Source organism: Xiphophorus couchianus, chromosome 3, assembly GCF_001444195.1.
Source record: "Xiphophorus couchianus chromosome 3, X_couchianus-1.0, whole genome shotgun sequence".
NCBI classification, from domain to species: domain Eukaryota; kingdom Metazoa; phylum Chordata; class Actinopteri; order Cyprinodontiformes; family Poeciliidae; genus Xiphophorus; species Xiphophorus couchianus.
The window spans coordinates 13,944,408-13,971,299 of record NC_040230.1 but is presented as its reverse complement, the minus strand read 5'-3'; the positions used below and the strand labels follow the sequence as shown (position 1 = coordinate 13,971,299).

Here is a 26,892-nt window from a genome sequence, read left to right as displayed (position 1 = left end):
TGATTTAAGCAAATAAAAAAGTAAAGAAAAACAAGAAGTTGTAAAAAGTTTCCTTGTTGCCATGGCGATGGTGTTTTCAACGAGTACTAGATTTATTTATTTTTTTGTCATATGTTGTTTTTTAAGCAAATCCAAATAAGTTTGCAGGTGAGCCCTCACTACTGAGGGTGTCATTGATGCCTTATGAGCCTCTGATTTAATTTGTTGCCTTCCACGCATTATGTTTAAAGAAAAATTATAAAAATGAAGCACATCCCTGTATTGGACGGGCCATCTTCCCACAACTTCATCATGCCCCACTGTAATTCTTACTGTAACACAGAACTGTTAATTTAAGGGTTAGAAACCATGTCATGAGACAGTTCAAATAAAAGATTCACATTTCCTTCAACCTTTATTTCCCCCCTTATTTATACATCATCCCCTCTGAAAAGCCTTTTTAAACAACACAAGTTTAAACCAACATTTAAACAGATCGAACAAACAGACTAGCAGGACCTCTGCTGCGTGATCGACTGCCGTTAGTAGAAAATGGGATAAATTAACAGATACACAAACAAATGGAGCTAATTACTCATGAGAAGCTTCGATTTGTGAAGCTATAAGCTACATTAACTGTCATTAAACTATACAAAAAAAAAAGGAATGACAAGACTGCTAAAATTTTCTAAAAAAAAAGTAAAATAAAAAAAAGATACAGGACTTAGATCCATACAGTACAGATTGGCATATATTAACAAGTAAAATTATACAAAATACTTATTTTTTTATTTCTTCTTAGCAATTAAGTCGTTTGGGAAAATATTTTTTATTTATTTGTTATGAAGATCTTAGAGATGGTAAAACCTGGATGCATTCCGTCTCAAAATAATTAACAGTTTATCAAGGTTTAATAAGTTAGACAAATAAATAAATGAAAAATAAATAAATAAATAAACAAATAAATAAATAAATAAAAAGTAGTATGTTTAATTTTTCGTGCAGTCCAAAGTTTACATCTAAAAGTAAAAGCCCTAAAACAATATTGTATACACTCGCATTATGGTATTTGTACAAATGCTGAGGAATATTTCTTAAATACAGGAGTCCGTTTCAAACTGCTGGATCAGCTGCTGCAGGAAGAAAAACCTCTTAAATTAGGACTGGTCTGGAATCCAAGCATTTACATGGACAGATGAACGACTAAAGAAAGTGCATCCCCTCCCCTCTCAGTCGGGGAACTGTACAACAGAATAAAGCAGAAATAGAGAAAGTAAGCTGGTACACAGCAAGATTCCCACTGCATAGCTGTCAGATTTGTTTCACATTTTTCAAAGCTCCAGGTTCCTTTTGTTTTACTTATTTTTGTTTTCTTTTTCTCCCAACGCAAGCAGTCTTTCCCAAAGACGTTTGCAGCCAAAGGCTACGGATAAACTCTGTAAACAGTGACAGGCAGGAGCTCAGCAACCCCCCTTTCATACAAAATCCAGTCACTGGCAAAACCTGGAATGTGTCCAGCTGGTAAAATCAGAGTCTTGTTTCTTTCAGTTCCCAAATCAGTAAAAAAATATCTTCTGGGTAAACGGCTGGCTGTTGGGTGAATTCACTGCTCGCTCTGAGAGGGTTCGGATTCAAAGGCTCCCGTTTTTCGCCTCACACCAGATGGGGGTCGTTGGCGGGGCTGACGGTGAAGCGCGATGATGTCACTGACGACCGCGGTTTGATCGGTAAATCCTCTTTTCTTTTCGATTCTTTGCTTTTGTTTGGCCCTGATGGAGAGAGAAACCAAACAACAGTTAGACAAGAAGGCTCAAACATAAACAAACCCCCTCACTAATATCTGGTTAAATTTCTTAGTAAGTCGTATCTCCACCACATGCTTTTATAACTTAAATTTTTAATATTACAAAGTTTGACCTCACAAATTTCTGTTTAATGATCCTTTCTTCCCTTCCAATCTTCAAAAGGCACTTATTGATATTTCCACACACGGCAACTTGGTCACAAACAACATCAAGCACACAAAGTTTTTGGATAGGAAGCGTTTTAGTTTCGCTTGTTGCAACAAGTTCAGTATTTTTAACTTTGACATCCATAAAGTTGTCATGACTATTTGTCTTTTTATGGTTTGAAATGGAAGGATTTCATAACTCATATCATCCATGTGTCTTCAAAGGTTGTGGATGGTGAAGTCGCTTCAAGTCGGGTAGGAAAAGCTTCTGGTAGCAGTCAGTCTCGCATCAAATCTAAAAAAGTCTCTGATTGAAGACTGTTGCTGTATGACAGTCTCATGCTAACAGCTCAACATCTGGGCAGCAGAGACGATATTTCACAGAAACATGTCCTGGATCACATCATTGGTTATTGGCAAGCACTGCTAATCCACCTCATTTGCTTTTGCCACTCCTCTGAACTCTGGCTGCATAGAAAGCCAGGCAGAGATGTTAGAGTTGGTTCTTGCCTGTTACAATCGATAAAAGAAATGGTTTGAACTTCATTTTAGAGTGAGTGTGTGTTTATATTTGAGTCTGGAGGTTTAACAAAAAATTAAACCTTTGCTCTAGTTCCTGTTGTTGTAAATGTTATTTACTCTTTTCTCCATGAAAGAAAAAAAAGCAAAAGATGACTTTGACAATGTGTGTAAACTTCTGACTTGAACTGCATGTTCAGTAGCATCAGTTATGCAACAATGTGTTTGTGCAAGAATAAATATTATGAATCCATGTCTGTTAAGAGGCTTGACACAAAAAAAAGACACTTTAAAAATAACTCAAAGGAAACATGGACTCTTCTCTCTCTCCCGAGTTTTAAAATCTCCACTCCAAAAAGCTCTGAGAGATGATCTGAGTGTCTAATTTTGGAGCATCTTTGAGGGTAAAAGAAAGTCTGAGCTCTGACTTTCATTTTGCTGTGAAATGAGGTAATGAGTTTACAAGATGGAGAGCGTAGTTTAAACCAGAAAATGTGTTGGAGGGGGAAACGCGGCTTAGGACGTGCATTGTTGAGCGCAGGATTAATGTCCTGGCTCAGCTCCACATGCCACAGCATCGAGGGAGACGGTTGATTATGGGAGATTAATTCTGGCTGCACACTGGAATAAAAGATGGGGGGAAATGAAGCTGTTCTGTTTAAAGTGCGAGGAGATGAGTTAGATGTCAGATTTTATTACTATGGTAACCACCTCAAGGTGAAACTTTATTAAAGTGAGACACGTTGCACCGATGTGTGAGTCAGCTGTTGGATTGTCAGCACAGACTGACCTACAGGGTGACAGTGACCATTTCCCCAGTACCAGAACCAAACATGGAGAAGCAGCATTCAGCTTCTATGCACCACAAATCTGGAACAAACTTCCAGAAAGCTGCAAAACAGCTGAAACACTGAGTTCCTTTAACCCCATAGGTCCTAAACGTAGTGCTGTCGATCCAGCCAAATTTTCAGTACCGTAATTCTGCCACACTTCGCGCTTACTGGAAAATCCCAACGGTTTCTGAAAGATGTTGGACTTTCCAGCCAATATCGGGTTATTATGGTAATTTACGGTAATTTCACCCCCACCGTAGCAGGAAGTGAAATTAATCTGAGGTGTGCTCTTTTAGTAGACGGTAAATTGCGAAAATAACTTGCTAGATATTGAAAGTTCCAGTTTGTTCTGAATAAATGAGAAAATATATATTTGCCCATTGAATTAAGATAAGCAAAAATATCCAGGCGGAGATTTTAAATTTAGGACATAAAGGGTTGAATCTAGATTAAAACCCCACCTGTTAAGAGTTGGTTTTCTACCATAATAAATAAAACACTGACATGATGTGTAATGATGGCTAAATGTAATGTCTACTGGTTTTCTCAACTGTTGACCGTGTTTTATTTTCTATGACTTTGTATTTTTGTGGTTTTATGGTGTAAATAATTTTGAACTGCCTTCTTATACAAATTAACCTGATTGATTTGCTCTGGATCTTTTCAAGGACATGAGATGTTTATGAGCTCACCATGAAAGTCCAGCTTGCTGCTTTTCACAGAGACTGAACCTGGACTTGTAGGAGCTGAGCTGCTCAACTCATTGGTTGGAGTTTCCTGTAGCAAAGAAACAAACACGTAAATCACTTTTAATTCAAACTCATCATTCAAGGTGTTGACTGTAAAACAAACAGGAAGTACCTGATCAAACAGATAGATTGTTACGTCATCGAAGAAGGACACATTCCTCCCTCTGTCCCGCTCTCTGTCCAAAGGCTCCTTGGGTGATTTTAACAGACTCCTCAGCCCGATCCGTTTGTCCACGTCCGTCTCCGTGACAACAATCACCCTGCGGGAGCTCTCGTCCTCCTGCTCATCCTCCTCCTCCTCGTCGGGGTCGATTCCTGACGACAGGCCCCTTCGTCTTCCGATGCGATTTCCGATCGAACTGTCCCCGAATCCGCCTTTCCCGCTCGGGGTGAGAGGGAGATTCAGAGCGAGAGGAGGGAGGGCGAGAGACAGGCGAGCGAGTTTGGCTTCAAAGCAAGAAAGTAACAGAGTTTAGATAATAAACTGAGTCAAATGGATATGCAAGTTTTGCAGGAATTATCAAAAATATGTTTTACTTGTGGAAATAAAACCAACATTAGCTAAAGATGTATCATTATTATACCTTCAGCTCATAACTCTACAGAAATCCATTCATCTGTTCAGACTATTTCAACTATCTGTTGTATGCTTTCAATGAACTTTTCCTTTTTAATTGCTTTACTAATCACCTATAAGTGATTTTTCTGCTTCAACTAGTTACTAGTAGGACAGTTGTAAGACTTGCTATTTAGACAAAAGTTACGCGTTTTGCGCTTTTCTAGTTGAACTAAACCTTTGCAGCTTTTTGCTATGAAAGTGTCATTTTCATAGCAGCTTTTGCAATTTCTTTAGCTGAATAAAAATGTTATATTTTGCACCTTTTTGAGGGAAAAAGTTACTTTTTAAAATATTTTCTTCTAGGACAATGGCTGAATTTGTTAGATGGACAACAAATTCAACAGACTGTATGATTTTGACATGCTTTGTCAAAATCATACAGTGTATGATTTTGACATGCTTTGTCAAAATCATACAGTCTGTAATTGTGACAATTCCAGGGTATCACAAAATGTGACCTGCAAGTGTTAAACTTATTGCATCCAAAATGTAAAACCAGCTGTTATGAATTTGTAAAGGAAAAGGACGCCTGATACTACTAGTATTTAATAAATACACTAACAGCTTGCCTTAGAGTTGGCTAGCAGCAGGTTTAGTCCATTAGTCAAATTAACAAATTTAATTTAAACATTATTCACTGATATGTCTACACTGTTGCACTTTTTACTATTTATTGATGTTCAGAGCAATTCTGGCTGCAGTCAGCAGTGATTCTGTAAACCTCATTGAGGACCAGAAGCTAATTAAGCTAATTAAAGAAGATTATCTAATTTGTTGGCTTAAACTATTTATATAAAGCTTTATCTAAGAAGTGGATGTGATTTTGACTCGGGCATCAGATTTACTTGGACCAAGAAGCACATAACAAAAAGCAGACATGTTAAAATTTACATTTTAATGAATAATCAAAGCAGAGAAATTTAAATCAAGTCCACTCTGTTACTATCCTTTACTAAATTAGTAAAACTGGTCAAATATTTTTGCAAGGAGCACATTCAGTAAGAAAAAATATTTTGAGAAAAAACTGCTTTTTACTGGAAAATATTGTTTTTATAAAAGAAAAATGATTCAACAGTAACTCTGTCACAGCTCATGAAGATGCTTTATTAATATAAGAAATATAATACAACAGACTTTACTGCAGGTTAGAAACAGCTGATAATTTACTGCCTGGTCAGATTCACTTTATAAATATATAGTTGCACAACAGTTTATTTTATTTTATGCTGCACAGATGTTTTATTGTCATTATCAAGCATTCCCACCCATATTTCTGCCTAATCCTATCTCCATTTCACACAATCTGTTTCACAACTTTTCTTTTACCCAATGCAAATCAGCTTACTTGTTTGAGTGGTCAAGTAGATGGGAAATAATGGAGATAAATGATTGTGTCAAACGTAAAATCTCACATATAGGTTTAGCCTAATTGTGTATTATTCTCCTGAAGATTTAAGATTATACAATCGTTCCATCGACTTTAGTTCTGATTTAGACAATTCGACTTTTGTCTCGAGATCAAACCAAAATGTTTCTCAGCAACATTCTGCTGTACAAAATGACCAAAACATCCAAAAGTATAAAAATGACTGTCACACCTTCATCCTTCAGTAAATGTCACCCCTGGCTTTCTTTACTAATTATCAGATCGTTGCTCTCTCTCTGTCAGCTACCTTGTGCTGCTTTACTAAAGAGTTTTTTTTTGTTGCTCTTTGTTCTTTTTGTCTTGTCATTATTCTAAGGTAGAATTATGAAGCTCAATCAGAGGGAACAAAATAGAAAGACTAAAATGAAAGTATGATGTTTATTTCTTTGTGAGAAACATCAAACAATGAGCACACGTGCATTAAATCTAAACTTAACTCGTCTGTGAGATAACCTGACTTCCCAAGAATAGGATAGTTTACTTAAGTAACGTTTAACTTTAACTTTGCAGAAACAAGTAGGAGACACAATGTCCAGGTTATAATCTGGTTAAATGAAGAGGAGATTTTAGAAGAAGGAAAAAATTAAAGCAAACTGAAACCATGTCAGCAGAGAAAAGGACTAAAGGAAAAAGTAGCTTTTTGTGTTGCAGCATGACAATACCTTTCATTGCCTGGTTTGCAGCAGGTTGAGATGAAGTGATCGCAGGTTGTTCAATCACAGTGAGCGGCTCAGGTTCAGTTTTATCAGACTCAATGGGAGGAACTTGTTTAAGGGAAGCCTCCTGCTCCTCTTGGCTGTGAAGAAAAATATATATTACACCCTAAATATACCATGACACTGTTTGTTTACCAAGACATTTTTGTTTCAAGCTTTTAGCAGATAGTTTTAGCTTTATTTATCAAAGTTTTGATACATAAATTTGTAAGATTTGTAATTGCACTAAACAATCATGCAAGAAAGTCCTTATTAAAAGGAAATTTCTTATTTGTATTTCCTTTTGACAGTACAGCTAAAGAACTAAGTCTCAGATGCTGATTGCAGGATTCAAATCTTAATCAAAAGCTGTAATTTAGAGATTGTGGGTTGCTGCTAAGGGGTTGCTGCTTCCCACAGAGACACAGAGCGGGACAAATGGGAACATGCTGACTGCAGAAGGAAGGAAGAGCAGCACTTGAAACGAGCAGATAATTTTCAAGATTATCACAGAGTTCACATCAGTGGCATGTTTAGTGCTCTCAGCCTTATATAATACCTCAGACAAAACCCCCCATCTATTTTAAAATCACAGAAATACTCTACAAAAGCAATCATCTAATCATCGGTGTACAAAGTGTTGCAAGAATAATTACATCACTTTAACTTCACATGTTGTCATTGCTAAACTCCACAAACTTCAATGTATTTAGAGGTGATTTCACTTGACAGAGCAACACTAACCACAGCATGATTGTAAACTGGAAGGAAAATGGTACATGGTTTTCTTTATTTTTTGGTAAATAAAAATCTGAAAATGGTGGCATGCGTTTTTATTGATCCCTTCTGAGGCATAATTACAAGAGCAAATACTTTGGGCTTTGTCTCTTTCATCACTGCAAATCCAGAAACTCAAGTTTTTACCCATCTCTCGTCGTAAATTAGCCAAAGTTCGGACTGAGAACATCTGTGAAATTAATTTGAATTTAGGTCAGGACTTTGTGGACCTTTCCAGCAAAGATACATCAGTGTGTGTGTGTTTAGGGTGATGTGCTGCTTGTTTGCCACAAAAAGCACTGTGACTCTCTGCAGTTCCTCCAGAGTTACAAACCTAAAAGAACAGCTTTATGTTGAGTACAAAAAGGTGGCATGACTAGTTAGGTGCTTTCCAAAGGCAGTAAATCTTATTTAGGAGTATTAGAGTTAAAGGGATCGGATGTAAATACAGCAATGTTAAGTTGCGACAATGTAAGCATATTTGTGCATGTATTTAATTAATCATGACTTTGATTTGATCTAACATACGAAATAAACTGAAGTTTGTGATGATGTAAAAATATGACACCACAAAAAGTGAAATTAGTCAGAGGGAGTCGAGCGCTATAATCTAATTTCCTCCGTTCCTCTGTATGTGTTTCCATCTGCCTTCATACCTCTCATCCTTTCTTTGGTCTTCCACTGACCTGCTGCAGCTTTCCTTGACTTGTTCCCCCCATGGCCGAAGTGTCACGGTCTCTTTCACAGCCGACCCCCAAAGCATGTTTGTTTTCACATTTTCATTGAGGGAGAACTGTAGTCTCTCCTCACACACCTGCAACATCAGAGTAACCCAGTAAGGGAGCTGAGTGAACAGAAACCATGTAAGAAGTTAGACCACACACTCACCTGCATCATGAGGCCATTTCTGGTTGTCATCTTGGATAAAGATCCCTGATCCTTGACATCGGGTGTTTGACCTGGTGATCTCTGCTCATCAATCTTCTCCACTGATTGTGACAGGATTGTTTGCTCTGATTCAATCAACTTATTGCAGTTATCAGAGACATATTCTGCCTTTAAATCTCCTCTGTCAGCCTCGGGAGTTGAGAAGTCATCACCTTCTTCTGTATCACTGCCCTTCTGATCAGCTGTTTTCTTTAAAGACTCCAGAAGCTCCAGATTCCCCAAGAAAAGTTCCTCCTCATCCCCAGAGATGCAACAGAGTTGTTCGAGTTTTTCAAAATCCTCCAGCGGCTCCTCGTCCAGGTCTTTCCACTCGGATATTAGCAATGCTGGGATGTTTTTCAAGAGATCTCGCTGTGTAGAAGGACCTGCAGGTGAGGTTTTCTGGGTGAAGCTATGACAAACATCTTCAATATCTGAAGTAAAGTTGTTGTCATCGGTCAGTGTTATGTGTACAGACGGGGAGTGCAGGTTGGCGGAGATGCCTTTATTCTGAGTTGTAGCTGGTGGTAGCTCTTGCAGGGATGGCGCCGAGACAGCTGTGCTGTTCGCTGGGGAAATATATGACTCTGTCTCTGGACCAGCACCGAAGTCTTCCGGATTTATGGCAGTAATAAATTCCTCTGCTTCTATAACAGACGGTGGCGGACTAGGAAAAGAGTCATCTAAACTCTCCAGTTTATCATCTTGCACATCGAGGTCTATGCTTGGCGGCGGACTAGGGAAATCAACAGAGCTGAAATTGTCTACCTCTTGATATGACTGATTAAACTCCTCCACTCCGGACTGAAGGGCAGCGTCTCTGTAATCCTCATTAACTTTTTGGAGACTTTCCTCTGAAGACTGTGTAGCAAGCCATGGGCTACGCTCGGCTTCTTGTTTGAAGCTTGATTCATCGTTTTCTAGGTCGGAGGAGTTACCTTGAGGAGGTTCAGTGATGCTGATGGATATACTTGAGATGTCATTCTGGAAAGAATGGCTGAAGTGGTTCTCAGAATCAACATGTTCAGTTGATGCTTGTCCCTCTCTGTAGAGTTGATTCTGTGTCAATCTGTTGAAGTTTTGATTCTCCTCCATGTCTGTCAAACACCCTCTGTCCTGAATCTGCTTCTCTACAAACCTCTCTTCTTCTGGAGTTTCCATATTCTCTACTTCACTATCACAGATTTTATTCATTGTGTTGCTGTTACAATCATCAATTTGAGCCAGATTCTCAATATTTTCCTCTTGTTGGATATCTGCTGCAGACTGCTGGGTAACTGGTCTTTCAGAGTCTCTTACGTTTTCACATGCAGCGATATTGCAGCTCAGTTCTTGTGTTTCATTGGTCCCAGTTTCATTTCTGGACTCTGTTGAAGAAGGGTGAGGCTCCCTTCCTGCACGTTCATCGTTTTCTTTAGATTCCCAATACGTCTCCTGAATCCCCCCGTTCCTATTGCTAAACCCTGCAAAAAATTCTGATCTTAGCTCTACTTCTTGTTGCTTTTTCTCTGGAGAAGCCCACTGATTATTTTGTTCTCCTGATTCCATCAAACGGTGGCAGTCAATTTCCCCAGTAACAACTCCAGAGGGTGGTCCTTCATCATCCTCTTCCACTGCACTCCACCAGTCCTCAGCCATCACATCTTGGCCCTCACAAGACTCTGCAGAGGCTTGATGTATGTCCAACTCCGTTCTGACCTCCCCATCTACTCTGTGGTCTGAGCAGTGAAGGTCTCCCAGCTCATTGTGGTCCAAACAAACCATTTCTTCAACACCATGCTCAGTACACAGATTAGTCAGACTAACTTTATCCTCTCTGTGCAAGTTATCGTTTTGAAATTCACTCATTTTGGACAATCTGGACTCAGATTCCACTATTGCATTCCCAGATTTCAAAGACCTTTGAGCAGCGAGATCTCTCTCTGTCATATCTGGTTCAGCATTGCCAGACACGGAGTTGATGGAGTTGATCAAGCTCTTTGTCCCACTGGGACTCTTAGAGTGCAGATTCAAGTTGCTCTTTTCAGACTCTGTGCATTTATAATCCGTTATCTTGGAAATTATGCCATCTGTGTAGTGGCTGTCTATCACATACCCACCACTGTGTGAAAGGTTCTTCAGAGGTTCTTCGTCTAACTTTGTAAACAGCTCATCAATTAAGTCAACACAGTCCTTGACTTGATGATCATCATGCAGCAATGTGGATTTTTTGCTCTCGTTGTGATTGTGAAAAATGCCTGAATCGTCTCTGTGCACAGCCTCTAGCCCTTTGTTTAGTATATCTTTTTCACAATGTAAGTAGTAAGAGTCATTTTCACAATTCTCAACAGTCTTTTCTTTTCCACTTTCTGTTTTGGTACGGGATGCATGTGAAGTACTTCGTAAGGGGCTTTTTTCTCCTGCTTCCCCCTCCTCTTCAGTCTTCTCCTCTATCCCTGTGAGTGCTCCCCGCTCGCCCCCTCGGCCTCCACTTTGTCTGGACCCTGGTCCATCGCTGCTCTTCCTGTTCATCACATCACCCTCTAAGTCATTGTCGGAGAAATAGGCAGAGTCTCTGTGTGGGGTTTCATTTCCCAGGACCCGCAACCCACTGCTGCTTCCTGCTCCGGTCCAGGAATCACTGGGTGTGAGGCCGTCCACCGAGCTGGAGGTCATGGGTGACAGGACAGAGTCAGTGGGAGTGATGATGTCAGAGGACAGGTCTTGATCTGGAGTGTTCGGAGTTACTTCACAGTTAGTTTCGTTTTGAATGACAGACTTTTCCAGATCATTGTACTTGTGCTGAAAGAAATTTTCCCCATTTCTCTCCAGAGCAGCTGCATTCCCACCACATTTCCCCTCCGTTTGATCTTCTATCTGACAACTGCAGACCTGTAGGTGCTCTTTCATCATTTCACCATTCTCTACAACAACAACAGTAGTCTTCGTCTGATTTAAAATGAGAGACTTGTTCTCCTGTAGTATCACAGTGTTGGACTCAGTGGATTCAGAAGGGGATAACTCTGGAGGGTCTATTAGTTCCCCTCTGGCAGGTAAGGCAGGTCCATCTGAACTGTCTTCCTCCTCCTTCTGACATTCATCAGTTTCACTGTGCAATAAACCATTTTTGGGCATTATTTCTGAGAGCACAAACTCTCCAGTCTGGCAGTGATCAGCATTGTTTCCTTGGTTGCACGGTTTAAGCGGTTGTTTGTTTGATCCTATGTGGAGAATCGGGATCTCGGGTCTTATGGTGACCTTAATCTCGCTCTTCTTTGCACGCTTGGTCACTTGTGCATAGATGGCCTCAGTGTGTATCTCTTCTTTCCCCTTGTTGGATGCTCGTATGGAACTTTCTGACTGGAATGTGATGGTCTGAGCAGAGTTTGGGTCGATGCATATGGATTCATATTCAGGTGACAATGGAGTAGGGGAGATGGATGGATCTGATTCATCTTTATTTGTGGTAGCGCTTTGTCTGGATATGATTTCAGTCAAAAATGTTTCTGCTGATTGGATCTCTTTCAGGAACTCCTCTCTAGTCATTTCTGTTTTCTCAGCAAAATGTATTTCAGATTCTTGTTTCTCCCTCTCGGACAGAAGAGATCGGGATCTCCGTATACCTTTTGTGCTGCCGTCTTCTGTGTCTTTGTTAGATGAAAGGTCGGGAGAGCAGACATAGGGGTGCAAACTGGATCCTGCAGGATACAGGTATTTAACTGGATCACTTTCCTCATCCTTGTCCGTGTCCATTCTGTCTGTGTCAACCTCTGTGAGGAACAGATCCCCTTGGAGTGATGTCTTGTCCTCCTCAACTCCTGTCCTTTGGAATTCCTTCTCCTGTCCCAATGACTGCCTTGCTGAGTCTATCTCAGTGATCAGTGATTGGGAACGGCGCATTCCCTTGTTGTGCAGCAGAAAGTTCCCCCATCGCTCTCCGTCGTTCTTTTCCTCTTTCTCCCCATCCCACAAGGTCTTGGACTTAGTCTCACTCGAATCTGTCACGCTCGATATCTCGGTTAGAAACAGGTGCATTGGAGACTTTTTGGCTGCTGAAACTCGTTCTGCCTGAAGTTCAGCGTCTTCCCTCCAAATGGTTGGCAGAATAGTGTCTAGCCGTGACTGGGTCCTCTTCATTCCCCTGGAGAAGAGCTCAGAGGTGGCTGGGTCTGCATCTTCTGACAGGCTGGAGTGAGCGACTGTGGTCCGACTGCTGTGTCTCTCAGGGGAGGCAAAAGGAGAGTCATCCTCATCTGAGTAGGTAGGACTAGACGAGGACTGCCTCTCAATCTGGGAATTTGCATGCTGAGGACGGGGTGGGTTTCGATAAATGGGCCGCAGAGGATTTTCCCTACGAATGGGGTAGTCAAAGTCTTTCATACGGGTATGAGATTCTTCCTTGGAGGTGTGGCTTGATGGTGCATGCCTCCTGTCCAGCTCTCTATCGGACATGTCACAGGATAGCGGGTCTCTGTTGGATCTCTGCATCTGTATCTTTGTGTATCTTGAGTATCTGTCAGCTGTGTTGTAGCTTGGGATGCTGCGTTGAGGTTTGGAGTGTGGGGGTAGAGGTGGAGGACACATCTGAGGGTAAATGGGATGGCTGGATGGTGGGATGGAGGGGGAGAGAGACGGGGATGGGGGCAGAGTTTGTCGGGACCGATGGAGGCCGAGGTGATCAAAGGTGGAGGATGGGCAGGAGCTCATGTGGAGGGGGTCTGTCTCAATCTTTCCACCGATGGTGTAGTGAGGTAGTCCTCTGTATCCAAGTGGAGGCGCGGGGAGAGGGCGGGAGTGAAGGTGATTGGAAGAGGACATGGACATTGAGCGGGGTTTGGGAGGGAGGACTGGAGCCTGGAGCACTGTGGGAGATTTTTTATCTGTTTCCCTGATCTTTTTCTTCTCCACATCATCATCATCACCCAGATCCACCACTGAGAAGTCTGTCACTCTGCTTGAAGTGTCTCTGAACTCGGCCACTCCTGTGTTGGGCACCTGGATTTTCACCTCGCTAGATCGGATAGTTTGCAGCGTCTTCCCACTGTTGTCTGCAGAGCGATAGGGGACTCGCTCTTTTCCCAGCATTCCACTACGGATTTCCACAAGCTCCACATCTCCAGGACAGACCGAATCAGATGGTAAGGAGGAATGAGATTTGCCTTTAAGAGTTGGAGACCTGTCCTGGGGAGTGTGCTCCTCTAGGCGGATGTAGTACTCACTGGCGAGCGAGGGGCTGCGGGCACTGATCACCGGCACCACAGTGGGCGTGTCTAAAGACTGTCTGTGGTTATTGTTCACAGTTGGGATTGGCTGAGGGGGAGGGAGAGGTTTGTAACCTCGTCTGGCATGAGCCTTCTCCCAGAAATACTCAAAGTTCAAGCCTTTGCTGGTTTCTGTAACTGTGAGGATGTCGTCCAGTTCAGAGGAGGATGGGGTAATGCAGTTCCCCACAGGGTCCAGCAAAGGGTAGGAGTTGTCTCTGCTGTCCCTGCTGTACTCTCTGTCTCTGTGCCGCTCGTTTGCTGCACTCTGAAAGGCGGGTGGACGAAGTAGATCCCAACGTCTTTCAAATGACTCGTCGCTCTCTCCTCTCCTTCTTCTGCCCTCCTCAAACTCCTCATCTTCTTCTTCCTCTTCCCCCATGCTCCTCTTTGACAATCCTCGCTCTGCGGCCAGGAGAGATGAGAGGAGGAGGAAGATTTCGGCTACAGAAGGCCGCTGGGACGGAGGGAGCCAGCAGGACTGCATGATCTCATACCTTATGAAAAAAAAAACAATAAATAAACATAAGTTTGGTTTGTAAAACAGAATTTGGCTGCATTATATCACAACTCTGAATGTGTGAATTAAATCTGTCCATATGATATGATTGCATTGGAACGATTTGTGACATTTATAGATTCAAGCAGGAATTAAGTACTAACCAGTAATCCGCATGTGAGAGTTTAAGTCTAGGCTGGGCCAGAGTGATCTGTCGCTCCCTGATGACGAAGGTCAGCACCTCTTCATCGCTCAGGTGTCTGTGGGGCTGAGCACCAAACTCGAAAAGCTCCCAGATCACCACCCCTAAAGACCTGCAAAAATATTAAAAGTATTAGAAAGTAGTCAGAGACGAGAGTGATTATTTATACAATCTAGACATTTTTTTAAAACTTTGATACTTTGCCTTTTAGTTTTTATACTTGCTGTAACATTAATTGCCCATTTAGGACACAAATAAGTTGGAATCTGAATCTGTTCGCAACTCAAAAACTGGACAAAATCTCAAGTTGCAATGCAAAAAAAAAATAAAAAAATGTTAGAATCTAAATGCAAAGTTGTTTTTTGTATAACATAACAAAAAAAAGTCTGGAAACTCAAATCATTCTCTAGAAAATGGCTAAATGTCCAAACTTGAACATATCTATACTGAAAGAAATTATTGTAAAATTTAAAGCTGATCCAGTTAGGAGCCGTGGTTTAATTTGCAACCATGAACATAGAGCAGGAAAGTGAAGGACTCCTAAAGGTCATTAATAGAGAACTAACAGCAGTAATATTTCTGTTTCAGAATATGCTGATGCTCAGTAAACTAAATTATTTTGAGGCTTCTTGCACATCTTTAGCCGTGTTGCCAATAAATGTGATGGAGCTGTAGTGAATTGTTATAAGATGATTGTCTCCAACATGTCAGGGGTCATCAGCTCAGGTTTTCTTTCATACTTTTTTCTTTTTTTTTCATAAAAAAGAAAAACTTGCTTACCACACGTTGCTGGTTTTGGTTTGATCCGTAACAATCAGGGATCCTCTGTACTCCTCCAGCAGCTCAGGAGCAATCCACCGCAGAGGGATCCACAGCTTGTCTGGAGTCAGGTAATAGTCCTCCTTTAGAAACAAATGCACCAACATGTGTTATTTACATGGTTTAATTTAGGGCTGAAACCAATTATTATTTTATTTACTGATTATTCTGATCAATTGTTTAAAAATGTTGACACATTCTGCAGATTTTTCATTTAGCCAATTAACCTTATTTTATACAACATTAGAAATATTTATAAATACAAATAAACAAAGAATTTAATATTTTTTTAAAATAATATTTTCTAAAATGTGACAACATAGCATTCATTTAGTGATCATTTGTAGCAAAGGAAACATCTGAAACTATCAGATCAACATCTGAAAAGTTCAGTCCTTTCTGTTTGACTCAACATCGATAAAGTGCAGAAATAATCTGTTAACAGTTTCTTTTAGATTAACAGATTCATAATTGGAGAACTAAAGGTGCTTAATAGGAGTTATGTTTTGCAGAATTTTAGCCGGGTGAAGCAAAAACTATATTCTTTGAGGAGGTGTGGGTAGAACACAATTACTGACAAAAAAGGGATTTGTTTTTATCTTAAATCCAAAATGTATTTGTGACCTAATTACTGCTCTGAATATGTTTTCAGAGCAAATGGCCTTTTTTGAGCCTGTATATTCAGTTAACAATTAATTAATTAACTGGTTACTAAATTAGTTGCCATTATTTTATTAATCAATTCATCATGATTAATCAGATTAATTGTTTCAGCTTAGTTTAATTTGTCCACTTCTGAAAAACATACAAACATAGATTAACGCACCTTGTAATGGTTGTGTGAGAGGCCGTAGTCGCCTATTCTGACAGTGAGGTCAGAGGTCAGAAGGCAGTTTCTTAAAGCCAAGTCGCTACAGAGAAAACACACACAAAAACCTGATCAGAAATTTCCCCTTCTTCTGCGTTGCTTTAATGAAATGAAGTGAAAGGAAACTCCTGACTGACCTGTGAATGTAGTTGTTTTCGTGGAGATGCAGCAGACCCGAGGTGATCTCGAAGGCCATCCTCTGAAGAGTCAGCAGGTCCCTGGTTGGCAGGTCTGGAGTCATCCCATCTGACTTCCTCTGGGCCCGCAGGTAGCGCTTCAGGTCTCCCTAAGTTGCACAACATAAGCGCTGTACGTTTAGCAGGAGGATGAGTCAGCTCCGGTTTGTTTGTATGTGTTTTGACGCAAAGTAAAAAGCTGCAGCAATGCTGACTGTGTATGTGAATCCTGCAGTAAAATCATACATTTTTAGACGTCTGCCATCCCAGAGCGTCAAAAAAAAAAAAAAACAACAACTGGGGAATTTGGTAATGAGCTGGCAACCTTTTTAGTATTCATTTGTGTTACAAGAACTGAAAGAGAATAAAATCAGTATGGAGAATATGTGTGAGAGGCAGAAAACAGGAGAGTTTCTTTCTCTTGAAGCCGTCTAAGAGGACTTGGTGTTGTTTGGCTTTTCTCCCTGTTGTCATCAGGATTGATCTGCTTATGTCTCTGTTTGGCCTGAGAGTCACTCCTAAGGTTTTGCTAATGAGTCACAGATTGTGCCAGCTGAGAAACGGGAAAACAAACTGACCAAAACATTAGATCATCCACAGTTTTCCTGACACGGACACAGCAGAGCGTTCCTCGAGTAATGACTTTAAAAGATGGTTACGAAATGCAAAAAGTGACGTAAATGATCTATAAATTGCCAAAAATAAAATCCAGTGGACCTTAAACTTAAAGACTTCTCTGGCATTTCATTTAAGTTATTTATTTTGTATAAAAAGTATAGGTAAAGTATTCAAATATCCCTTGTAATTTTTTACGTTTTGTCACAATGCAACTCATTTTATTCTATTGGGATAAAAGTATGGAAATATTTGAATCTGGTTTATTGTGCAACAGTCTTAGTCAGACAGCCAACATTGGATCAAAATCTCCCCCAAAACTTACAAATTATAATATAGATTAAAGTTTCTATTTGTGACTAATAAGATTATGTACTTTCCATGACATCGACTGTAGTGTTTTCCCATTTCCATGAAATTTGAACTTACCAGCTGACAAAACTCCATAACCAGGAGGAAGGGGATGCTCTCGCTGCACTGCCCCAGACACTGGAGGATGTTGGGATGCTTCAGGCTCCTGCAAGAAGAGCGTCAGACGAAGCAAAAGAAAAATCTCTTTAAGAGACAAAAACAAAGGCAACAAAGACAAAGCTGTTCATAGATAAATCCCAAATGTCTGGGTTAAAGCCAAAATGTTACCCAGATCTATCACCCTGTAATTACTCAGCTCTTACTGTCAAGAACAAGTTTTATTATGATATACAGAAGCTGCAGTAAAAACAAAACTCTGAAGGTTATTTCACTTTCTGGCTGGTTTTATTGATTAATAGTGATGGTAGCTGTTTTTTCTAAAGAAAGGTGGAAGCAAATTTAGATTTACTGCAGTGAGAGTTGTGATGAAAGTTAAAAATATGTATCGTATTTCTCTTATTTTAGCTTCCCTTCATTGGCTCCAGAATATAAGTAAAGATTCTCCTTCTCACATGTAAACCCCTGAATAATGAAGCTCCATCATACATCAGAGATCTGATGCTTCCTAACAGAGCACATTAATAGAAATTACTTTTTTTGTAAAGTACCTTGAGATGACATTTGTTGTGAACCGGCACTATATAAATAAATTTAATATATTAAAGAGTAGAGTAAAACCAATAATTTTTTATCATAAATATCTTTTGTTCCACATCAGAGTTCGATTGCACATTCACACCTCATGTAACAAACAAACAAATTAGCGTTTGATTTGAATGCACTGAGGCTCCTTTTCCTGGTTTGCTCCGTTTTTGTGTCTGTGGACATATGTGTCTTGTCAAAAAGCTCCAGTTTTGTCTCGCCTGTCTAAAGGACATTCTCACAAAATCCATGTGGCTTGTCAATATGCATGGTGGCAATTTCAGTCTCATTCATTTCTGCTTTGCTTTCCTCCTTTATTGTCTCCCGTGAAGTCCACTTTGACTCAAACAACTGAAGGAGCGATTTAACACTGATGAACCTTGACCTTGGAGCTCATCTTTAGTTTCTTTGGAGGTTGTTCTGGGTTCTTTGGTTACTATTTATATTATCCTTCACTTCAATTTGTCATTAATTGAAACCGACAATCCAGTGAACCTAAAAACTCTGAATAAGTGCAACTGTAATCACAGGAGCATCAAGGCAAATTAAATTAAAGGCATTTTTTATTATTATTTTCAGTGAGATTTTGCTTCTGCTATGCCTTTTAAGACTTTATTTTCACTATGGGTGACAGTAAATGTGGCCGTGGATTATAAATCTGACTCTGCAGCCTCCAGACAGTGTTGTCATCTTGTGCAACTGCTCCCACCTGTACGGCTCCGATTCAGCCAGGAACTTCCTCTGCTCCAGGGGGCTGGCGCTCACACGCAGCTCCTTCACCACAGCCTGAGACGAGCCGCAGTCGCACAGCACTTCAGCCAGGATCACCTGCAAACGACAGATGGACCAGGATGTGGAAGAGAGCCGGGAGCAGAAGCAGAGTGGCGATAAACGCAGTCGCCTGACTTATGATTTGTGATCTAATCAGTGGACGGGATTAAACATCAGAGAGGAGAGAGAACGCCGGGAAGGATCAAAACTCGTGAATAACGGAATAACTTTGAAGTGTGAGGTAAAGGCGGTCATCTTACCTTCCCAAACCAACCGTTTCCTATTTCCTGAAGGTAATTTAAAGCGTGCCTTTTAAAGCACTGAGATTTGGGATCTGTGGAAAAAAGGAACACAAACGATTTTATTATACTTTTGCTAGAAACAAAAACAATTTCTGAAATTGATGAAGATATAAGAACACATAAACAATTAGACATATTTTCTTCTGCAGAACATTGATTGCTATGCAAAATATATAAAAAACACAGTTTTCAACCGACAGACAAGAAAAATACTTGGTATTTGGTACTCTTATTGACATTCTGTCGTGGAAATTCAATGTAATTTTTCCATGAAATAATGCTAAAACCAACATTAGTTGTTGTATCTATATTTAAATATTTTGGCTGGTTTATTATTTTTACCCATGATATTAAAAGCCACTGCGTAAAGTCCAAAGAACCATTTTTCAGACCCCTGGTCTAGACATTTAAAACATAAAGTATGCATAAATAAAACACAGATAATAAGAATGATTCATAATCAGTGGAAGTAATATTATTGCATTCTTCCTGTTAAAGGGGGAGTTTTTCCTCTCCACTGTCGCTGCATGCTGCTCAGTATTAGTGATTGCTACATAGAAGTGTGGGGGATATGGACTTACAGTTTTATTACAATATTTTGTGGTAACATTGTGAAAACGATAAAAGTGTTAGAATTATTTATTACTTCTTTTTCAGGTATCTGTAAGGATGTGGAAGCACGGCACAGCAACAAACACAAATACAAATACTGCTCTAGAAAATCAACATTCAAATCAACACCAGTCTCATAGAAAACTGTAATTTGTATCCCTAAAACGCACACATTAACTGCATTAATCATATTTTCAAACTTATAGATATTTATTGATGCACTTTTATTGAACAAACAGCAATAAGGACAATTTTGGGAGGGGTTAAACATCATTAGTTGAAATTTATTGTGACAATAATGAATCAAAATCTTATCATAATAAGAAATTTATCACGATAAATAGTAAATAATATGATCAATGCCCACAGGTATCTGTAAAATCAATAATATAACAAAAGCAGCTGTCCACTGCTCCCCTGGACGGGTCACCGGTCCATCACAGGGCAGCGCAGAGGCAAACAAACATGCAGTTTAAAGAGACCAATTACCCTAACATGCATGTATCTGGGAGGAAACCAGAGTTCCCAACATCTGGACTTCCTGCAGAAAGGCAGCAACAGTTCTAACAACTGGGAATATGTTTCTCCTTATCATATGTTAAAGGTCAAATATCCAGGTCAAAGTACAATCTTTTAAACACAATGCCCTTTAAAGAAATGCATTCTGCCCAAATGTCTGACTTGTTCAGCTCAAACTGACCACTGATGCAGAAGTTTCCCAGATTTCCACTTCACTTAGAGGTGAACTGGGCGAACTACTGGGTCAGCACTCGCTTTGAGACCTTTGAATTATCCAGCCCAGTGACTCAGGAGACAGCCAACCGTGAGGGAGCGCTGAACGAACTGAAAAACTTATCACGATTTAAGCGTTTTATATCAGTCGATATCGATAATTATTGTTTAGTCTTTTTTGTTTTAAACATCTGAAATACAAACAAACTAGGAGCGTGACTTTTCCTGTTTTATCCACTGTGTTAAGCAGTTCTGAGGCACACAGCTGCTCATAACTGCTAACTGGATAAGTTGTTGCTAGGTAACCAAAGAGTGAGTGAGTGAGTTGCTAGGTAACCAAAGAGTGAGTGAATCAGTTGATTCCACCAACTTAACTTATCTGGTCATGAGAGGTTGAGCAACTAACGTCTTTCCTCTGCCTACATCTCCCAGAATGCTGTGCGGTTCTGGTACAGAGTATAGTGACTACTCTATAAAGCGAATATTGAATATTCCAGCTATTGATATTGATCACGTGTCTCTTGTGATTTATATAGTTATTAATTTATAGTCCAGTTCTAAGCAGGGCCGTCCTCCATCTTTGTTTTCTAGGGATGAAGCGAAAGTAAGCAAGTCCGAAGGCTGCGTTACCTGCTCCGTCCTGCAGGGCGGCGCACTTGGGGCGGTCTCTGACCGGCAGGGTATAAACCTCAGGGAGGGAGGGGCAGGACGACAGGCTGTCCTCCTGGATGGGACTGGAGCCGCCGGAGCATTCCTCTCCGTCTGCGTTGTCAAACTCCTGGTTGAGCCACAACAACGCAAAAAAAATGACAACATGGCGACAAACAAAAATTAACTGTCAAGCACTGTTAGGTGAAAATCACTCAGATTAAAAACTCCTGAACAGGTCAGAATAAAACTCAAATACAAAACAGTTTGTGTGACACAGAGAGGTTGATTTAATGAAAGTTCATAAGCATTTACATGAATAACAAACAAAACATGACCACCACATTAATAAACTAATAATGTCTTATTTTATGAGAAAGTTTTCCACAACAATACAACCAGGTTTCTACACAACTGTGTCTTTCAAAAGTATTTATACTCCTTGAATTTTGCCACATTTTGTAATGTACACAAATTTCAATGTATTTTAACAGACTGCTGTGTGATAATAGCTGCTTTTGGTCAAATGCAATCAAAGTTAAACTTTCTGGTCTAAATGTTAAATGCTGGGATGGAGGTTCACTTCCCAGCAGAACAATAATAAACAAACACCCAGAGTTACAATGAAATGTTCACATAAAAATTTATCAAATTTATCAATAAAAAAGGGAGTCAAGTATAGCTAATAAACACAATCAAAAATAGAGTCCTACAATATTTTAATTTCAAAATACCAAACTTTTCCAGACTCAATTCTCTGGATAATTTTTTTTTCTAATATTCGAGTACAAATCAATACAGTACTTAAGCTCTGTTACCAGTCATTTTTCTACAAATCCTGGAACAGCAAATAGCTGGAGCTGGTTTCCTATTTGGCAGAGATGCAAATGGTTATTTTACTATTTTTGTGGCATCTGAGCAAACTGGTCAGTTAAAGATATAAAACTGAGACCACAGAGAAGCAGGAACAAACACGGCAGTCTGCGGCTTGTTTATCTCTGAAGTCTGAACTTGGATCCAGTGAAAATTATTTACTGTATTCAATAGTGGCTACAATAAAAATACAAACTAACAGAAGAGAAAAAAAACATTTTCTAGCTGCATGTTTGAAGTTTGAAGCTGCTGGAGTTTTAAAGTTCTGGTTAGAAACTTTAAAACTTTACATGAGCTTCCTGTTTATTTTTGCAACTTTGACATTTGAAATCTCCACTTGTGACGTAACACTTACCCGCATCCATGAATCAAACACGTTACATAGTGATGCTCTATCTCATAAAATCACTGAACTACATTCATGTTTGTGATTATAATGTGACAAAATGTAATCAAATTGAAGGGGTTCAAATGTTTTTGCAACTAAAACGTTTCTGTTTTCAGAAAATGTCAATATGTTTAAGACATAAATGCTGCCAGTTCTAGCTTTGCATGCCAAAAAAAAAATGCAATATGCATTAAAAGTCAGAGGAATGCACAGAAAGACAGAAAGGTGGATGAATCTCTTACATGTTGAAGACTTACATTGAACCCCACGCCTCCTCTCTTGCAGCACAGACAGGTGAGGAGGAGCAGAACGAAAGAGACGAGCCCCGAGCAGGAGATGAGGATGATGACGTAAGGTGGAGGAGAGAGAGACTCGGCCCTGGTCTGAGAAACTGGACAGAAACAGAAATAGAAAGGAAAGAAAGCTTTAACACAGAAAATATTAGTGCATCTGCAAGGGCAGCCAGGGAGAGAAACAGAAATTTCACTGGACCACAAAAGTGTAAAATCATGTCACACAAGTGTGTTTAGCCACTGGAGCATAATCTTAGCTGCAGGTTTTAGGATACAGCGAAAAACCCCAATGGAGAGTTGGTATCGGGTGGGAGAAGCAAGAAAACAAATTAAGCTTACGGTAAAAATTATTATCTGAATCGGTAGAAAAAGGGAAACAGAGACTGGAATTAAACTTTGAAAGTGGAAAGATATACCATTCCAGTGAGGAAAATAAGCATGGGGGGGAAAAGGGAAGATATCAGAAATGGCATTCCACTCAGGAAACACGGTTAAGAAGCAAGGGGAGGGTGGCTGGAGTTGTCATTTAGGTCAAATAAAATAAAGGAGAAAGGGTTGGAAACTGGAAGCTAATTACTCAACCAGGAAGGTTTATTACTCAGGTTAAAGAGGGAGGAATTGGGACATGTGATATTTGTACCTCAAAGTAGATGATTGTGGGAAGTGAACCATCTGCAGAAAAGAAAACGGGCAGGGCAGCGAGGTTAAATACCTTCCAGGTATTCTTAGTTGATTTTATTTCAATTCTGTGTTCAAAAATCCAAGCAAATGACAAGAATAAGTAACAAATAATAAGTGTAGACATCCAGAGTCTGGCTAATACACACTAAAAATGGTAAATAAATTACATATGCATCTTATTTATTGTAAATACAGTGGTTTTATGAGATATCTCATTAACCTTTTCACGCTTTGTCACTTAAACCACAAACTTCAGGGAATTTTATTGGAATTTAAAGATAAGCCAACACAAAGTAGCGCATAACTGTGAAGTGGAAGGGAAAAGGAGACTCTGATATGCCTAAAACAAGTTAACTAATTAGTCCATCGTAGTGCACTTGTTTGTAATTTAATCTCAGTATAAATAAAACTGTTTCGTGAAGGTCTCAGATAATTATTTGACAACAACAGAGAACAAAAAAAATACAATAAAGACCAAGAAACACAGTAGGCAGGTCAGGGATAAACTTTAAACCAAAACAATATATATATAAAAAATACGATTGCAAGTTTGAAAATTTCTGATGTCTGTTGATCTGAACATCTAAATATGAAAAGAATATGCTAAAATTGCAAGCCTAACAAGTAGATTATTGATCAAAGAATTAGCCAAAATGTTTATCATGCAGGAGCTGCAAGAATGTGATAAATGTACAAATGCAACAATTAATAGTTAATAGCAAAACTATTAATTGTGCACTCCTGAAATTTGGCAAGGAGAAAGTCCTTGTTAGGTATTTGGGGAACACAACAAACATGCTGAAGAAGGTACACTAGTCAGCTGGAAACTAACAAAGAATGTCCCTGGAATGCATGATGGTGGCAGTATAATGCTGCGGGGAGCCAAATACAAGGCGAAGAAAACCTGTTAGAGTTTCGAAAACTTGAAATTGGGGGTTAAGTACAACCCTAAAATCACGACTAGAGCTGTAACAGATTGATGTAGATCAACGTACATTCCTGTGTTAGAATGGCCTAGTCAAAGTTCAGATCTAATTCCAGTTGCTGTGGAATGAAGAATTTAAGCCCCTAGACGTGCCAACCTAGTGGGGAACACACCCAAAAAGGAGAAAAATGTCTACAAAGTATTTAGGAGGGAGTGCATTTACTAAATGCACATAAAGTTTTTCAAACTGTAAACCATGAAAATCATAATTTTCCTTCCACTTCATAATTATGCAACATTTCCAGTAAATTACTTTGACATTTGTGGTTGTAAGGAGACAAAATGTGAAAAATTCAACAGGTATAAATACTTTTTTTCAAGACACAAATATAAATTTTAGAGACGAACATAACCTGCGTGCAGAGAGAAATACAACAATAACACAGTAAAGAGATAATAAACACAATGCCAGAGGTCATATAAATCATAAATTATAACATCTGTCCTTCCTCGAACTGTCCCGGTTTCAATGTCTGACTTCCTCATTAAAATTCAACAATACATTCCTCCACAAGGTCACGATAGTGTAAACACTACATGCATCAATTTTAAATCATTTTTTAAATAATTTAGCCACTTAAATATCCCGTCCTGCCAAAGAAACCTCCCACCGCTCTCTTTTATCTGCCATTTTTGTTGTTATTTTTTGCAAACTGGCGAGCGGAGAAAGTGTCAGGCTTTGCAGGAAATAGAAAAGCATCGTTTCACCCGAGTGTGGGCTGCTGCACGGCTCGGTCTGTTGCTATTAAAAGAAGTGCGAGTGCACTGGATTCCTCGTCACTTAAAATAAGATCTAGCTCACGAAAGCCTCCAAAAACAAGAAGCCTCTGACTGTGAGGTCCCTCAGAAAAATAATAAAAAAATAAAAAATAAAACCCTGGTGGCTCCGGTCTTGACGCACAGATCCTGAGCAGCGCTATTCTTCCCATCTTTCCCCAGACAGATGTCCAGACAGACAGCGCATATAAATAGGTACCCAACACAGGGCCTTTTCCCACCAGCCTCCGTGCCAGCACCAGCTCTTATCAAAACAATACGCCACCATACAATGACTGCACACATTACACAAACACAACACCCTGCCAGCTCTAAGGGGCTGCAAGGCACTGAGAGCGATGATAAGGATCCCAGCGATGGCTAATAGGTTCAACATAATCTCCTCAACCGGAGGATGTTTTAGACTGAAAAACTGACCCGACTGGAGATTTTAGCTTTGCAATGTATTTATTTATTTATTTTTTTCTCCATGCAATCGATCTGAGGGCCCTGGATCGCAACACCCTGCATATATTTTCACCAGTGCATATAAATATGGTACCCTACCCCTCACCCAATCAGATCCGCTCTTGCAATAATAACTGGCAAAATGACTCAGTCGAACCGGCTGACATTACAGTATTCAATAAGAGGAGGCCTTTATTCCCCTCCATACCTGACTGATTGCACCCCGTTAACGCTCTGCCTTTCATCACTGACAGGTTTTCACCGCCACCAACCCCCCTCATCCATCCATTCTCCGCTCACCTTCCCTCTGCGGCGCTCCGAGGGCTCTCTCCGGGCTGAGGTACGACATGATCCCCGCCAGCGCTACCATCACCCAGCAGTGTGGCCGCATCGTCGCCGCGTCCGGGTCGACAACAGCATCCGAGCGACGCCGCCGAGCCGACCGTCGGTGTCGGTGTCCTCCTCGCTCCCGTTCCCCCCCGCCACGGTCTGTACAGTCTCAGTCTCCTCACCCCCCTTCTCTCTCTCTCTCTCTCCCTCTCCTAATAATAAAGAGCGTCTCCTTGTTCTGCTCTCCTCCTCCTCCTCTTCCTCCTCTAATCCGCAATTAAACACGGAGATGCTCCATTGTGCATCCTCACCCCGCCGCTCTGCCTCAGTCTGCTGAAAACAATGTTTTTCTTTTTATATATATTTATATATATAAATCCTCCCCCCTCATGTATCTCTCAGTGTGTTGGAGGTTGTCTGTTTCTCCTCCGCCTGCCTACGTCACACGCGCACGTCGCGCATTGTCATGGTCCAGCTTCATCATCATCATCATCATCATCATCATCATCATCATCATTATGGCAACTTGAAGAAATAATTAAAAGCTGCTGTTGGTAAATAGGCTGATATCGATCCACTTTTCATATCATTTTCAAACATGATCAGTTCTGCATTTAAACGGAGACACATTAAATCATGACATTGTTGTCGTAAAGAAAATAGTTGGATTCCTTCGCACTTTTCATGGTGAAATTTCTCAGAGATCCCGGTTCTTTGTAGATTATTTCCAAAGAAATTCAAAATGCCTTCCTTCCTTCTTAATCTGAATTAAAACGTACAAATATCAGAGCAAAGAAGACGCATGCATAGAAGAGGGTTCAACTTGGTGATGCAACAAAATATTAAGTATTTCTTTTCTAGTTTTTAGTGCAAAAATCTAAGTTAACTTGAAATAAGAGAAAACTGACTTAAAGGTCAGTTTTCAACAAGCTATATAAGCTTGTTTTACGTCAATAATTCTCTATTATAATAAATAAAAAAGTACTAGTTCCTCTGACAGATTATCTTACTTATAGGAAAAATGTTTTCTTATAAAACAAAAATAAAAGTGGAACTATGTATTTTTTTATCCGTACTTTTGAGTAATTTTGTGTGGCCCCACCAAC

The 26,892-nt window shown here is 39.9% G+C and overlaps 1 protein-coding gene across 3 annotated transcripts; it reads right to left on the bottom strand.

Moving 5' to 3' along the window:
• Positions 1-368: 368 nt before the first annotated feature.
• Positions 369-26,109, bottom strand: lmtk3 (lemur tyrosine kinase 3). Of its 3 annotated transcripts, none has more exons than XM_028012993.1 (16): positions 25,757-26,109; positions 22,516-22,664; positions 20,995-21,142; positions 18,979-19,052; positions 18,657-18,775; positions 17,324-17,411; positions 16,241-16,389; positions 16,062-16,146; positions 15,197-15,318; positions 14,379-14,528; positions 8,437-14,212; positions 8,205-8,362; positions 6,739-6,872; positions 4,144-4,478; positions 3,975-4,059; positions 369-1,748 (listed from the first exon to the last, which is right to left on the bottom strand). In XM_028012993.1, exons 1-16 carry the CDS (start codon positions 25,845-25,847, stop codon positions 1,633-1,635), a joined length of 7,779 nt encoding a protein of 2,592 aa, XP_027868794.1. In that variant the 5' UTR covers positions 25,848-26,109; the 3' UTR covers positions 369-1,632. The 3 variants fall into 3 exon arrangements, with proteins under 3 accessions (XP_027868794.1, XP_027868797.1, XP_027868796.1); XM_028012996.1 differs by having other exon boundaries at positions 8,235-8,362; XM_028012995.1 differs by having other exon boundaries at positions 22,531-22,664.
• Positions 26,110-26,892: the final 783 nt, after the last annotated feature.